This window comes from Thermothielavioides terrestris, chromosome 1 (genome assembly GCF_000226115.1).
Source record: "Thermothielavioides terrestris NRRL 8126 chromosome 1, complete sequence".
Classification (NCBI taxonomy): Eukaryota; Fungi; Ascomycota; class Sordariomycetes; order Sordariales; family Chaetomiaceae; genus Thermothielavioides; species Thermothielavioides terrestris.
Genome location: NC_016457.1, coordinates 5,195,749 through 5,211,414, shown reverse-complemented (window position 1 = coordinate 5,211,414; position 15,666 = coordinate 5,195,749). Strand labels below are relative to the sequence as shown.

The following is a 15,666-nucleotide window of genomic DNA, read 5'->3' as shown; positions in this document are numbered from 1 at the left end:
CCAGTGAAACTATTCCATGGGGGCAAAATCCCAAATCAGTCAAGTGAACGCACCGGGGTTGATAGCTTGCATTGGCAAATTGAGATGGCCGTGCGACGAAACAGAGCAGCAGCAGCGGCAACTCGACATCAACCTGGACAGGAAGAGGCAACGTGGGGAAGGGACAAACACAGCACACAACCACGGAGATGCAGGGTTTAACCGAGTGGGACAGCCGTTGTGGTCCGTGCATTTCATTTCAACTAACATTACGTTAGGGCTAGCGCGCCAAGAACGGCCAACGATAACGATACGGAGTACGGAGTACTCCGTCCAGGTTGCAGTTTACGATAACTGCAGGTAGCCAGTCTCCTTGCGCGCAGCGATCCCACTGCGGCCCACGGCTTCAACAGTCTTCCAGGCCTCAACCAGTTCTCGACGTCCACACGCGCCAAAGCGGATTCGTGCATGCACATAAACCACACGCGCCATGGACTTCCTCAAGTCGGCTGTCGCCTCGGCGATGGCCAAAGGCCCGCCGTTCCCCTACACGTTTGGCGACAAGGTCGATCTGGACCCCTCCATCTGGACGCTCTACAACGGCACGCGGCGGGTATGTCCTCCGTCCTTGCCCTCCACACCCCGACACGCAGCCGAAGCCACCACGCTGACCCCGCGCCTCAGGAGGACGGCTCAAACTGTAGCATCTTCTCGTTCGACATCTCTGCCAACCGATCTGCCCTCCCGCTTGCGAAGAACGCGTTGAAAAAGCTCCGAACGCTGCGGCACCCCGGCGTCATCAAGGTGCTCGACACGGCCGAGGTACTACGCCCACCCGCGAGTCGACGAGCCTGTCGGGGCTGATGTGTTTGAAAAAGTCAGATACATACATCTATATTGCGACGGAGCGGGTAGTACCACTGCGCTGGCACGTCAAGCGCAAGAGTCTGAGCCCAGAAACGACAAAATGGGGGCTCTATAACATTGCGGTGCGTCTGTTTGCAAGATGAAGACACAGAGAGGTCGGTCATGGGGGACCCGCGGACACGAACTGACGCGGAGGACAGAGGACAATCAAGTTCATCAACGACGAGGCCGCATCAGTCCACGGCAACCTGAAGGTTGCTTCGGTCTACACAACCGAGAGTGGCGAGTGGAAGCTGGGCGGCTTCGAGGTGCTCAGCAACGTCAAAGAGGACGAGGCCGTGATATATGTGCGTTTGGAGCCTCGAGCAGTCCCTTCGGTTACCTGCTAACCCTCCATTAGACATATGGCAGCCTCGTGCCGGACTCGGGACGGTACACGCCCCCTGAACTCGCCAAGTCGGGTTGGGATGCCCTCAAGCGCAGCCCGCATTCGGCCGTCGACGCTTACCAATTGGGCGCCTTGATCTTCGAGGTCTTTAACGGCACTTTCAATGGCGGCGATCAGGCCGGGCAAACAAAAAACATTCCCCCAAGCATGCATGCTAGCTACAAGCGCCTCACCAACGCCAACCCCAAAGCGAGACTGAGCGTCGCCCACTTCCTCGAGCAAGGCCGTCGAAACGGCGCCTTCTTCGACACCGCTCTAATCAAACTCACCGACGGCATCGAGAACCTGGGTGTAAAAACAGAGGAGGAACGAGAAGCCTTCCTAGAGTGCGTGTTTGATTTTTCCCTGCGCTCTAGGTTGATGTCTGCTGACCCAGCCAGCGATCTGGAGCAACTGACGGATGACTTCCCCGAGGACTTCTTCAAGATGAAAGTCTTACCTGAACTGCTCAAGTCTGTAGAATTCGGTGGCGGCGGTCCCAAGGCATTTGGACTGGTGATGAAGATCGCGACCAAGTTGTCGAATGAAGACTTCGACGTCAAGGTCACTCCAGTCCTCATTCGGCTATTTAGCAACCCGGACCGGGCGATTAGAGTGTGCTTGTTAGATAACCTGCCACTCATGATTGACCGGTTGTCTCAAAAAGTCGTAAATGACAAAATATTTCCCCAGATAGTAAGTCCAGGAGCTCGCCACAGCCGGTTGCGCGCAGAGCGTTCGGTGCTAACCGAGGGTAGGTTACCGGTTTCACGGACGTCGCTCCTGTTGTAAGAGAACAGACGCTCAAGTCCGTGCTTACGTTCGTCCCAAAACTCTCCGATCGGACCATCAACGGAGAGTTGCTGAAATACCTGGCCAAAACCGCCAACGACGAGCAGCCGGGCATCCGCACCAACACGACGATCTGTCTTGGCAAAATCGCCAAGCACTTGGGGTCATCCTCGAGGGCAAAAGTCCTGATCGCCGCCTTCACCCGCTCACTCCGCGATCCCTTCGTCCACGCCCGCAACGCCGCCCTGATGGCGCTGGCGGTAACATCCGAGTACTTTTCGGATGAGGATTGCGCAGTCCGCATCCTGCCAGCTGTCTGCCCCTCCCTCATCGACAAGGAGAAGCTCATCCGCGACCAAGCAAGCAAGACAGTCGACGTCTACCTCGCCAAGGTCAGAAAGGCCGCCGCCAGCATGCCCGACTCCGCTCTTCCTCGCGAGAGCTCCGCCGCCGCCGCGGGCGGACCAAGAATGAGCACGCCACAGCCCGCCGAGTCCGCGGCAGCCTCCTGGGCCGGCTGGGCCATCTCCTCCTTCACCAACAAACTCTCCGCGGCGGCGGGCGAGATCCAGCCATCGACTACGCCCGTCAACGGCTCAGCTCCGCCGCCTCCTTCATCCGCGAAACGTCCCGCCGCAGTCTCCCAACCCGCCTCCACCTCCTCCGCCTCCACCACCCTCCACCGCCAGGCCGTCAAATCCTCGCCACCATCCGCCCCGCTGACTTCGAAAAACCCCTTCTTCCAGGACGACGTCGAACCCGCAGCGGATGACGACGCGGCCGACGCGTGGGGCGACATGGACGACATGGACGACGAGGCGGAGCCATCCCAGCCGCAGCCCGCGGCGGACGACGCCGCCGCCGACACCGGCGACGGCGAAGACGCCAGCGCTTTCTTTGCCGGCGGCAGCAGCAGCAGCGCTAATAATAAGCCTTCCAAACCGCTCTCTTCGGCGGCCAGCAACAAAAAGGTGGGCGGCGGCGGTGTTGTGAGCGCGACCCCCTTCGACGACGGCTCCGAGCCCGACTTTGCCGGGTGGCTGGCCGCGCAGGCGGAGAAGAAGAAGAGCGCGCTCAAGAGCGGGGCAGGGAAGGCGCTGCCCAAGGGGTTGGCCAAGGCCAGTGCTGGCGCTGGTGCTGGCGCTGGAGTTGGTACTGGTGCTAGTGGCGGCAATGTCGGCGCGAAGAAACCTGTTGCGACGGCGGCGGCGGCGGCGAAGACCAAGGCGGCGACACCGGCAGCGGCGCCGGCAAAGAAGAAGATTGATTTGAAGCCGAAGGAGACGGATGATGATGACGACGGGTGGGGAGGGTGGTGATGGATGGATGGAATGGGTGGGGTGGTGGCTGAGTGAGGGCTGTTTCTATAAAGGAGAACTAGAGGGTGGTGGATTGGGTATAGGTAAGGTAACTATGGGCTGTCAAGTACGCTAGGGATAGTCGAGCAAGCGAGGAGCATGCGTGGGCGTTTTGGCGCGTTGTGTGTTTTGTGCAGGTACCTAGGTAAATAGAGCGGTCGATACCTAGCACGGAGCGCGGTTGATACGGGGAATTAAGCAGTAAATGAAAGAGCACAGGCACGAAACACCCAAGATATTATTGCCTTGTTATGTGGTTGCAGAGCAAAGTACATTGCATTCAGCAGGAGGTGGAATTACAACCCTTCCCTTGGTATCTAGCCGACACCATCTCCATATCCCTCAGAATATAGCCTGCTAAACACGCCCTGGGTCACGAGACAAGGTCGGATAAGTCCTCCCGTCACAGTCAGTCTGAAGGCAACATCGCTGACTAAACCGCCAAGCCTTCAATAATTCCCTCGGCCCACCGCCGAATCCAGCACTGGAAGTCTCGAAACATGTGGGCACAGATACTCATGCCTAAACAACAGGCCAGGGCTCCCACCCCTTCCGCACCGGCGGGACGGGCCTCGGAACCGAGCGTGCGATCGGCGTCAGAGTCGGCTCGGGCCTGTAGTCCAGCTCTACCGCCGGAGCCGGGGGGAACACCGGGCCGGACGGCGGTAGTAGCCGAGGCGCGGTCCGCATGCCAGCCGGGAATGTCTGCTCGTTCTCTTGCTGGGGGTCTACGGGCCCCGCGTTGTTGGACACGCGCACGGGAACAGGCGGTTGCTGGGGCACGGATGCTCTGCCGCGCTGGTGGCGGCTGGGCTGCCGCTGGTGGGATTGGTGAAGCCGACGCTGGAGCCAGCGAGGCATGGGCGGTCGGTGGTAGTGGGCTCGTCTCTCGACGTGTGCGATTTCGCGCAAGACATCCTCCTCGATCGGCTCCTAGCGGGTCTCGGAGTAGTCGTTGAGCGCGACGCAAACGGCACCGCGGTGGTGGCCGTTGTATTGGCGGATGATCTGCTGGGTTTGCAGCTCCCACAGGCGCGCGTAATGGTCGCTGCAGGCGGTGACGAGGTAGGCGCTGTCGGCGCTGAAGGCGCAGTCCCACACCCATCGCTGGTGGCCGGTCAGGGTGGCTTCGAGCGGGAACGGCTGGGACTCGGCGTTCGGGCCGGCGGGCTCCATCTCCTTGACTTGCCAGATCTTGGCGGTGTGGTCGGCGCTGCAGGTCGCCAGCTTCTTCACGTCGGGGGAGAGCAAGATTCGGGTGATGTACTCTTTGTGCGCCGAGAACTGGGTCAGGGGGACAAGCTGAGTGCGCTCGAGAGCTTGGATGAGCTGCCAGACAAAGACATTGCCCTGGGGAGGGGGGAGAGTCAGTACCCGGCGAGGTTTCTGGAGAGCGAGGAAAGAGAACACACCGCATTGTTGGCCGCACACAGGAGAGTGCCGTCGGTTGCGACAGTCACGCTAGACACGGAGACATCCTCCTCGGGAATGAGTTCCTCGACGCATTTGTTCTCAGCCAAATCCCAGAGCCGGATGCTGCCACCCCTATCGCAGCTGAAGATCTCGCCCTGGTTCGGATGAATAACGACATCGTTGACGGGGGAGCCATGATTGTAGCTCCGCTGGATGGTGCCGGTGCGGGTCTCCCAGATCTTCACTGTCCCGTCCTCGGAGCTGGTCACCATCCACTTGCCCTCGCAGTGGAATGCCACGCCGGTGACATTGCCGGTGTGGCCCTCAAGTTCGAGCAGGGCCGCAGGATTTGTGGAGCGTATGTCGAAAAGCTTGACGGTATGGTGGCCGGCGGCGGCAAGGAAGCGCTTATCGGGAGAGATGCATAGTCGGTTGACCTGAGAATCGGGATGCTGGATGGTGCGGGAGCAGATGCCCGAGAGCGCCTCCCAGAATCTGCGGGCGGGAGCGTGTCAATTGAATGAAGGCCGCAGGCACCCTGGACGATGGGAATTGGGTCGATGGGTGGGAACCGGACAAACAAACCAGGACATACCGGATGGTGTGGTCGTAACCAGCTGCCACGGCGGGCGCCATCAGCAATTTGCCTTGGGTCCTTGGGAGCAACGTGGTCTTCCTTACCTGTGCAGAGAATAACCGACATCTCGACGGCCGCTACCAAGCCATCACGCGGGGTGGACAGATTGGCGAGGTGTGATGTGCAAGACGAATCTAGCTGGAGGGTGGCATTTGCGTGTTGCTACTGCACAGTAGGTAGTGTTGCTAGACCAGACCGGCCGATGCCCGGTGGTAGGATGGAGGGTGGATTACGCTAACTCGCCGCTGACCCCACCTGCGGGTCAGCGAGGTGGGTCCTTATTCCAGGATGCTTCACGTGAACGGGAGCGGCCCATTTCTTTCGCTTCCCAAGGGTCCCAAGCTTCAAACGAAGCACTGTCACTCACTTTTCCTACTGAGTGCACGGAAATGGCAGGAGCGTATCTACCTAGTGTTCAGAAGTACCTACCTAGTAGGGTATATTCTGCACCATGAGAATGACTACTGCAGAACGACGCCAACTCTGTTCCTGTTCAATTCAACTTTCGAGCGTCTGGGCTCTCCGCTCTTTTCTGCACTTTTCTCCTTTTTCCTGACGTAACTACAGGCAGAGGGAGGCAGATATAGCTGCGCAGTCAAGCCAGACACCCCTCACCTATGTTTTCATTCTCCCTCTTATCCCGTTCAATGTCAATAATCAGACCTCTTATCCTAGCTACCTGGGATCCCCGAATGGCTGTCCTGGTTTACTTTTATGGCTGCTCTCCCGCTCCTCAATTTTCTACCTGTTTACGACACATGCAGCCCTTTTCACACGGCTGAGGGCGTGCAGAGCCTAGCTTGTTCGGGAGCACTCCTCAGCCACTGACGGCCAAAAGAAGCAGGATGCATCTGTTGTGGCAGTCTATCCCATCACAGTTTTCACTTCTCACTTCTTTCTCGCCAAGAGCGATGACGGCGCCCAATCGGCTCGGGCACAGGAGTCCGGCAACGGCTTGCTCATGCTGTGTCTCCGTCGTGGGTCTCCGGAACGCCATCACCGGTACACCCCTCGCAGTCTTCAGCAGGCTCCTCCAGTGACGACAGCGGCGTGCTGAATCGGCCACCGCTGCGATGCTAGATACGGCTGCTCAATCAGCCACTACTGCAAGATGGACCGTACAGTAACTAGTTGACGCGAGTCGATCGGCGCCGCTGCTGCAAGATCGACGATGCTCGATCAAGCGTTGTGGGAAGCCAAGCTTGGCCGCAGGACGGGGTCGCTCATCAACCGTGTTTGTTCCACTTCCTGCTTGTGTGCGCACACGGCATCCAGCCTTCCCAACTCGGAAGTGGCCCATAGGGGCTTCAGGCAGGTTGAGCAGGGGTTTGTGACAATGGATCCTGGATCATTGATTCCGGTCGGTGCCCCTCGTATGTTTGTACCAGCAGCAGACCGGGCACGGCATGGAGCTCTCGAAGTGAGTCGGGAACGACTACGGAGCAGGTATGTTGCCACGTTAGAGGGACATGATTCGTCATGATGCTAACTAGAGGTAGGTACGTAAGGAGACCGCAAAATGACCCCCTAGATCTCGCTTCCGATGCTCCTGTGCCATGCAATGCAGTGAACCCTGATAACCCGTATCGAACGAAGGACCCCGTCGCCAACCAACCCTGAGGACATACCAACACCACCGTAAAGCCAATCGCCCCAGCGAAAACGACATGAGACGAGATGCGAAGGAAGAGAGACAACTCCGAAGTTCCCTTGCACTTGAAACCGTGCAGATGCCCAAGCCTGCATCTCACAGGGCAGCCCAAGTCACAAATCTTGACCACAGCGCCAACCCCACTCTGCCTTAGCAGATCTCATGCCTTGTGGGACACTACCGCCGCTTGACTCGGAGAGGAACGGCTGCCCTTGGACGACTTCTTACGGCCGTAGGGTGAGCCGCCCTGCGAAGTCGTGGACAGCGCGGCTTGCCCCCCTCCGGACTGTTGATGCGAGCATGGTACATACAAGTACCCTCGACCGCCGCAGTGGTAGCAATCCCTGGGAGGTTCAGCTCCAGCTCAGGGGCGAGTGACGAGAATCATCAGCATACATTCTCATGCTTCCACCGCACGACACGCAAGTGACGGGCTGATACAGCCGACCGTCCCCAAACGGAATGCATCCGCAAGACTCGGGATCCATGGATGACATCTCCGGCTGGCACGATAGCTGTCGGGTCTTGGCTGGGTGGCCGAGAGGCAAAACGTGGAGCAGAAGCCTTCTCTTGTAACCTGCAGGCGAGGGCAAGGGAATATGTCGCTGGACATCATCTGGGACTGGGCTTCAACCTCGATGGGATAAAGCGGCCTTTTATGGACGTCCATGGTCCTTCTTCCGCCTCAAAAGACCCCCAGTTGCTGTTGCTTTGCGCCCCAAGAACCAACTCACCGCCAAGCGGAGTTTCGAGTGCTGTTCCCGGACCATCGGTGTGCCCGCAAGCCAATAACGACATGCAAAAAACTGATCAAGCAGTCAGAAAGTCGGTCTGCTGACCATGGGCTCACTGCCGATACCTGGGATGCCTGTCCCGACAGGCATCCGGGATGTCAGGGGAGAGAAGACGGCAGCGCGTCTACCGAGATCGGTTGGGCGAGACATTCAGGAAGTTCGGAGTGAAAGGGCTACCCCAAGCGGTCGAGACATGTCCCCCTCGCTTCCTCGAGAAGGCATCTGCTGTCTGGCACGGTTGCCTTGTCTCCCGCCTCCCTGCTCCCTCAAAGACGTGCGAAAGAAGCCTTGGAAAGGGTGCATCAGAGCTGACGGTTCCATGCCTGCGGCCAGTTTGCCGAAGCTGAGATCACGCTTGGCTCCTGCAACTACCCGCTGATCGAGTCTCGAGATGTCGACTCTGATAGGCCGCCACTCTTTTTCCTTGGCTGCTGCCAAAGAACGTTTCTCGGTCTTCGGAAAGTCGAAGGAATCTCATCTGCGGGTGCCCGCAGATCTCCAGGCTGCGAAAATAGTCACTAGCCCTGAGACATGGGTGCCCAAGGCCGTGTCAGGTCTCATCGAGGACGGCTCCCAGCACCTCCCCGCCCCTTTGCCGCTCCTGCTTTGCAGACTGCACGCACAGTGGGCTTGACCATCAGCCTTGACTGCACGCTTTGCCTTTTTGCAGTAGTCGAAGCGTGAAAGCAGATAAACGTCATGCAGCTGCCCGAGTTCGGCTCCCAGAGCGCCAGATACCGTTTCGGCCAGCACACGTCTCTTACACGTGCATCGATCGCACGAAGGGGGTTGTTCCGCAGCAACTAAGCTGGAGGGGTCCCTCTCCACAGGGCCCTTGGTATACGGGACAGGTGGGTAACACGCGACAACCCGCTCTGTTCCCGAGTCCTCTTCGTGATGCTGCTCGAGGGTGATCCCGTCCCGATTGTCCGGGCGGCTTCCGCAACTGTCACCTGCCACGCCTAGAGGCCACTGCCGCCGATTACACATGTGCCGTCCCGCCCATACCTGACCCGGTTTCCTACATGGGGTTATCAGAAGTTCGGTCGGGGGAGCCGAGAGCTGTGCAACCGGTCAAGCATGTCACCATCGCCAACAGTCCCTATTCGTCTCCACGCGGAACAGATGGCACCAAACCGGACACGGCTAGGGGCTAGGAAGAAGCCGCAGCATTGTCTAGGGACATGACGAGACCGTCATGTGCCCACTCCTCAGAAGCCGCCTTTGCCGCACGTCGATCTATGCCGGCAGGTTGCAATGGCAGATGCTGAGGAAATTCATGTTCGACTCTTTGATGAGATGTAGCACGAAGCCCGTTCGGAGATACTTTGCCACAAGTCAGCTGGACATAGATGCAGTCAGTTCAACTCGCAGCGGCTCGGCACGACCGGGACATCTGCAGGGAACCTCCCATCGTCAGTCAAGCCTTGCGGGACATGTCGCTGCAGACCCGAGTCTCTGGGAGAGAGAGCGCCCTCCACGAAGCGTCATGGTGGGTGGACAGCCGTCACACCGGTCCGCATCCCGCAGCTTCGATGAGAGAGTTTCCAATGGAAAGGTGACAGCGGACTGGGCGAGGAAGCGAATGTGGCTTGGCTTGACTGCAGCAACCAAGGTGGGAGCCAGTCCGAGGAGCCCAAGCTCTGCTTGGCTGTTTGATGTCGGCCAACAAGGTCGTTGCCGCACCACCATATGGAAGGACGGCACACGGCAGTGACATCTGCGTCATTCTTATCACCGCTTTCCTCCACGCCTGGTATCACGGCAGGCGCTCCTGGCGCGTCGCAACATTGGTTCTCTTTTTCTGCCTTCTTGCTCTCCAACCACTCACGTTCGGAGAACCTACTCACGTTCGGAGAACCTCTCCGCCCGCAGCGGGCAGCAGCCGGCGCAGATCATGCAAGCCTACCACGTGCCTCCGCATCACAGATCCTGACATGTCACTTTTCGAGTTGGGCACCACCGCCCATGAGCCTTACGTGCATACCATGCCTCACACGCCTCACGCCTCACGCCTTGCCCCCCTAACCGCCGGCCACAACATGCTGCTATGCTACGACGGCTCCATTGGAGGGCGCAGGCCAGAAGATACCACCGCCGGTCCGTTTGCGGAAAGCCGAGGGCTCGGACAAGCAGGATACTCGCGGCTATTGCAGGCGAAGAGAGCGCTGAGCCGTCGCGGAGGGAAGAAACCACCAAAAAACTGGCTCACCGGTTCGCATCTTCTGGGCACGACTTACCCCCTACTATCACCCATCTCAAGAGGACTTGATCGTCTCGGTGAGAAAGTGACATGGGAAGTGAGGCGGGCGAAAGAAAAACGAACATGGTCACTACCCACATCAGATCTCCCCGAATTTCCTGATGCCGCGGCCGTGCGCGGGATGGCTGTCCAGTAGCGGTATCTGCGAGTTTTCCTTCCCCTTCCACCTGACCAGCGCGTTGCCTGATTCCGTGACTCGCTCTATGCTCCCGCCGGGTTACCCCGTTGATCTCTCTGAGACATCGCAGTCACTGTCGTCTGTCTGACTTGCGCAGCACACCGCCTCGGGGAAATATCGCGGAAAACACGGGAAACAAAATCACGGAGCGGCGGAGTGGGAAGGCGTCGAGGCCGGCGGCTGTCACTTGCTGCTTCTGCTGCTGCGGAGTTAGTTGTCTTCCGTCTTCAGCATGCTCGGCGTGCGCGAGAACCGCCGGGAAGGGGATCCCCGTGAGTCAATTCTGGGCACTGCTTGCCTGCCCCCGCTGTCTGTCTTTCAGCCTGCCCGCTTGCCTCCCTCGCTTTCCTTCGTTCCGTCTCACCAACAACACGGCAGCCAGCAAACAGCTGGACCGGTAAGGCCGAGTTGCTCATGAGCTGGAGCATGAAGCCATGGAAACTCCGAGCCTTGCGGAGTTCCCTCACCTATCCTCCCTCATCACGTTCTCATTCGTTCGTTACCCACTTCGGCAGTTATAGGCACATACCCTTGAAGACGACCAGCCAGCAAGTGAAAGGCGTACATACCTCTCCCGTGCTCGTTCAAGCTACCTTATGCTGACCCTATGGACCCGACGAGACTGAGGAAAGCAGGCAAGGCTCCACGCCGGTGTACTGGTGGGTGCCCCCAAAGCCATCCGCGTTTTCCGCCCTGGACCTGTCATTGTGTCTCGGCGGCGGATCCGGCGGGGATGGGAGACGGCGCGCGTACAGAGAGTCCGCCCGGAGTTGCCTGTTGGGGAAGGAGCGGGCTCAAGTTTGGAAAGATGGTTTTCTGATTCGGACCTTGCTCTTCTCAGAGCGGGTATGATCTGACGGGTGGCCGGTTGGCGGGCCGAGTAAGAGATTTAGCTACGTGGTGGATGGGAGGTCGAAGGAGAGCGTTCGGGGAGAAAAAGGTTCTTGTTGGGTGTCGCCCCTGGGCCATATCACGCCTGGAGTCTTGTTTCTCTCCGCTGCTCCTCGATTGTGAAAGTGGTTGGTCCTCCTCCTATTATGTATGTCTCAAGTATGCTCTTGTTTGTTGGCTCGAGGGTAGTCTCCAGACGATTGCACTCCGTGCCTTGCCATTCGGAGAGAGCTGACACTGATCGCCTATGGGTGGCACCCACCTCGTTTCTCATCTCCCTCACAATGTTGACTGATGTTACTTAGTGACCCCAGCTCAAAAGCGCCACCGTTGGTAGAGCTTCCTCCGCCCACAGCCAGAGAAGATACTGAACTCGACGTAGCAAATGTCGCGAGCTCTGCTGAATGGTGACCTCCACCACTCGGCTCCTCCCTTCCTTTTTGCAAAGCAACTCTCCCCCTACCACGGCGCCGAAGACGATCCAAACCCAACGACCATTGCCAGGGGGGACACTTCGGACCCCCAGTCTAACGCCGTAGACCACGCTCAGTGTCGTCCTCTCCACCCAATAAAATGAACCAAGAGGAGAGAAGAAAGCAGAAAAAGGAGAATACAGCCACGTTCCCGCCCATTCCCGTTCGCTCGCTACCCGCTATGGCCACCGCTCCTCAGACAACCCGCCAACCTTCCGTGTACCATCCCTTAGCCAAGCAAATCTATTTCACTCGAGACATCAGTCCTCCTCGCCAGCGCGGTCCGTCCTCAACCCCTATCCGAGCATAAGTACTGGCCCAGCGAGAGCCCTCCATTTTCCCGTGGCGTCCAACATCTATGCTACACCCGCCCTCACCCGATGATCTCAGTGATGCTGAGACAGAGGGAGTAAAAAACAGACCGGACCGATCAGCAGAAGCAAAAAGAACAGCCGTTGCATTCGTTCTCACATTCTTCTTCTCCGTGTTCCACTCCCGAAGCGAGATCTCCCAACGAACCACCCCACCCCCCCCCCCGTAACCAACCCAACCAACCACGCAATACCGAACAACACAAGGGCAGACAGACTGATACGATACTAGAACACCACCACCTACCACTCATTCTTATCCATACGACAAATGAACTAAACTCGGCGGAAGACGCAAGAGAATACTTCTCAATTCGCAACTCTAGCTTCCTCGGCGACCTAGCAAACCCGCCAACCCCTCCTCCGCCCACCCATCCATCGATCTCCCGGTTCCGCGGCAGCAGGCACCCGCCAGTGCATCCACGAGCAGCCCCGACGACCAAGATGGGAGCATACTCGCCAAATCCTAAGTAAAGACGAAAGGAAGCAGGAGAGAGAGAGAAGGAGTATAACAAGCCAGATGATCATCGCAATAAGGGGAAAAAGGGAAGAGAAGGAGACGAATGTGGAAAGAAGTGTAAGACCGACTACCTAGACTTTACCGGAGCAACATGTAGAGGGAGTGGCGGGTAGAATGCGGGATGCATGCGGAGCCAGTATCCGCGCCTACGCCTCCAGAAGGGCAGCTATAACTCCGTAAGTCATCATGTCAACCCGTATAACCCCTCCTGCTTCCCATAAGAAGTCGGTCCCTGCCTGACCCATCCCGTGATGTGATGTCCCTGCCTCATCCCAGACCCATGATGCCGACCACGCAACAAGTCCCAAAGAGAACAAAAGGGTGGCGCGAAGCCGACGATAAACCCCGAACGCCTTACGAGGGCGCCTCATCCTCTCCCATCCTGAGCATCGTTACGCACCAGGGCAGAAGGAACAAACATGCAAAAGAAGTAAGCAGCAAATATGGATAGAAGTGAGCCGGCGAGAAGAAAAATGGGCACTACGAGCGCATGCATACCCTTAGCTAAAGGTGGGGGCCGTGTAGATAAGTGTGCCCATGATCATGGCTCCAGCCGTGACGCCGCCCAGGGCGGCGTACCCGAGGCGTTCCGCAACACGCATCAAGCGGGCCCGCTTCACAGATCGTTCGGATATCGAAGATGCTGCGAAGACATGGCTCTCGTTAGCCGGCTCTGCAGGCTGGCTTGGCTGCTTCTCGTCGACCGGAGCCTGGATCGGCGTCGGCGCTCGCACGGAGATGGTGGCTTGATCTACGTTGTTGGTCTCGCCGTCAGCCGGGGTCGTCAAGCTGGTGCTCTCCGTGTTCTTGGACGCAGCATCCCAGAGCTCCTCTTCGTGAGACGTGTCTGAAATGTCGCCGGCTTTCCGCTTCCCCTTGCCAGGGCTCTGCTGGTCGGTGTCGACGATATCAGAAATCCCAACGTGTGTTCGGCGAGGGCTCCCTTCAGCTTCGACGCCGGCGCTGATGGGAGAAGTCTTAGGAGGATTCGTAGGCGGATGGAAGTCGCCCGTGCCGAGGCGCACGTTGGCTTGATCCGAGCTGACTTCTGCAGGTCGGGCAAAAACCGGGGCGAGTCCAGCACACACAGCGCAAATATCGTTATTAATCGCCGAGTGATCCTGCGGGGATCTCACCGCCTGCTCTCCGGCTGGCCCAAAGCCAGAGTTCAGCGGCCGGGGTGCGTCGAGCCCAGCGTTTGTAGCGGCCGCCACATGGTCAGCTGTGGCTTTCTGTGCCTCCAGGGTCGACTTATTGTGCTCCCGAGCCAAAAAGAAGTCAACTTTCCCCGTTTTGGCGCCTAGTATCTCGGCCGAAGTCTTCTCCGAGGAGGAGCACGATGAGGCCGGGTGCTCCTCGTGATTGAGGAGACCCATGATGCTGACCGTCGCAGCGTTCCGAGGAGCGAGCTCCGTCGGCTCAGGCCTCGGTACGATCGGGTGTGTCAGCGAGTTGATCAACCTCTCGACCTCCGGGAATTCCTGTGGCAGATCATCCCGAGCGGTGGAAGGATAATCTGGAGAGGGTCAGCCACGGACAATGGTGCCAAATCAAGAAACGCATTTCTCACCGTTGAAAGAGTCGACGTTAAGACTGTCGCCGTCTGAAGTGTACATTGCTTCGGACACGTCCTCGCTGTCGTCCATCGCGCTCTCATGATCCTCCGGCTCCAACTCATCCACCTGGCTCCTCGACTGTCCATCTGCGTCAGGGGAGTCCTCTTCCTGTTCACTCAGGTCGTCACCATCGCTACTATGGTAGTCATCCTCGTCGCCAGACGGGTAATCGACATGGCTCGGGGTGTCATAGTCATCGTCATCACGCTCGTCTTCGCCTGAAAAGAGAGACATTCTCTCCTCGAAGCAGGGATCCTCGGAGTAATCGATGTAGCTCACATGATCCGAATCGCGAGGAACCTGACCATCGGCAAGCCCGTCTGTGGTTGGCTGAGCGGGGGAGACAGAGCGCAGACTACTGTCTGCGACATCTACGGGCCTCCTCGAATCGTTTGCGTCGTCCCGGATCAGAATTGGGGCCGACGACGAGATAGTTGGAGAAGACAAGTCGATAAGAACGCGGGGTTGCCGGTAACCGTGATCGTTCGTCAAGTCGATCACTGGGCAGTTTCCGGCTGTAGCGTCCTTCCAGGCAGGAGGGCCGGGCTTGTCGATTTCCATCACAGCCTCGTCACTATCACTGGGTTCGTCGTGGTCAGAGCTCTCGTCGTCGGAGCCGTCCGGAACCTGGAAAGTCCCGGTGGTCGATCTCTCACTGAGGAACCACTTCAGCAACTGCCAAAACGAGAAACGCGGCACCATATTTCTTACCGGTCCGGAAACTCGATGCTGACCTTGACCTCAGTCGGCCGAAACTCCTCATTCCCATGAAAGATGGGAACTCCAAACCGAAGTACGTCCCCGTCCTTCAGTTCCCGAGGTTCCTTTGTGGAAATCCGATCGTCGCCATTCAGGAACGTTCCGTGCATCGATCCTAGATCTATGATCTCGATCTTCTGGACAGTCGTCAGCAAGGGAGGCGCCAGAGAGATGGAGGGTATAGCAACGTACTTTTTGGTCAACTTTTGCACTGATTCTCGCCTGCATTCTGGACATTATGGCGCTGTGGAACCAGGCGTTGTCAACGGCGGGGACGAAGCCTTTTGTCGGGGATCTGGACGCTCGGCCGATTGTAATGGTGTTTTTCTCGCGTGTCAACGAGATGCGGCGCTGGGGAAGGATCACAGGGTCCCTCGAGGACTGGCTCGCCGAGAGTTTGAGCACCACTGGAGCCGAGACCGCGTGAGTCACCAGGAGCGAGAGCTAGTAGCAGCAGGTACAAGGAAAGATAGGTAACGAATGGATTCCGAGAGCTTGAGCAAACCTTGTGCTGCAGACTCGCTGCCCATTGTGGGCTGATTTGCCTCCATGACGGGCGCAGGGCCAGCTCAAGTCGAAGTTTGTTGAAAGAGGACAGATGCCAGCTTCGTAAAAGGGCGTGGAGCTCTCGGGCGACCGGCGGTCGAGAAAGCCGTCGGTCGATAAAGGAGGAGCGC

At 58.3% G+C, this 15,666-nt stretch overlaps 3 protein-coding genes across 3 annotated transcripts; 1 reads left to right on the top strand and 2 right to left on the bottom strand.

Moving 5' to 3' along the window:
• Window positions 1-336: 336 nt before the first annotated feature.
• THITE_2108857 (uncharacterized protein) lies at window positions 337-3,506 on the top strand. Its single transcript, XM_003649786.1, has 7 exons — window positions 337-592; window positions 664-801; window positions 858-968; window positions 1,047-1,193; window positions 1,247-1,620; window positions 1,675-1,969; window positions 2,032-3,506. The coding sequence occupies exons 1-7, from the start codon at window positions 470-472 to the stop codon at window positions 3,382-3,384; spliced, it is 2,541 nt and encodes an 846-aa protein (XP_003649834.1). The 5' UTR covers window positions 337-469; the 3' UTR covers window positions 3,385-3,506.
• A 564-nt stretch (window positions 3,507-4,070) lies between these two features.
• THITE_2108853 (uncharacterized protein) lies at window positions 4,071-5,785 on the bottom strand. The gene is made up of 4 exons (XM_003649785.1): window positions 5,518-5,785; window positions 5,432-5,453; window positions 4,836-5,331; window positions 4,071-4,773 (listed from the first exon to the last, which is right to left on the bottom strand). Exons 1-4 carry the CDS (start codon window positions 5,537-5,539, stop codon window positions 4,357-4,359), a joined length of 957 nt encoding a protein of 318 aa, XP_003649833.1. The 5' UTR covers window positions 5,540-5,785; the 3' UTR covers window positions 4,071-4,356.
• Window positions 5,786-12,675: 6,890 nt separating this feature from the next.
• Window positions 12,676-15,630, bottom strand: THITE_2108849 (uncharacterized protein). The gene is made up of 6 exons (XM_003649784.1): window positions 15,495-15,630; window positions 15,182-15,396; window positions 14,942-15,126; window positions 14,185-14,885; window positions 13,113-14,130; window positions 12,676-12,780 (listed from the first exon to the last, which is right to left on the bottom strand). Exons 1-5 carry the CDS (start codon window positions 15,517-15,519, stop codon window positions 13,115-13,117), a joined length of 2,142 nt encoding a protein of 713 aa, XP_003649832.1. The 5' UTR covers window positions 15,520-15,630; the 3' UTR covers window positions 12,676-12,780; window positions 13,113-13,114.
• Between the last annotated feature and the right edge of the window lie 36 nt (window positions 15,631-15,666).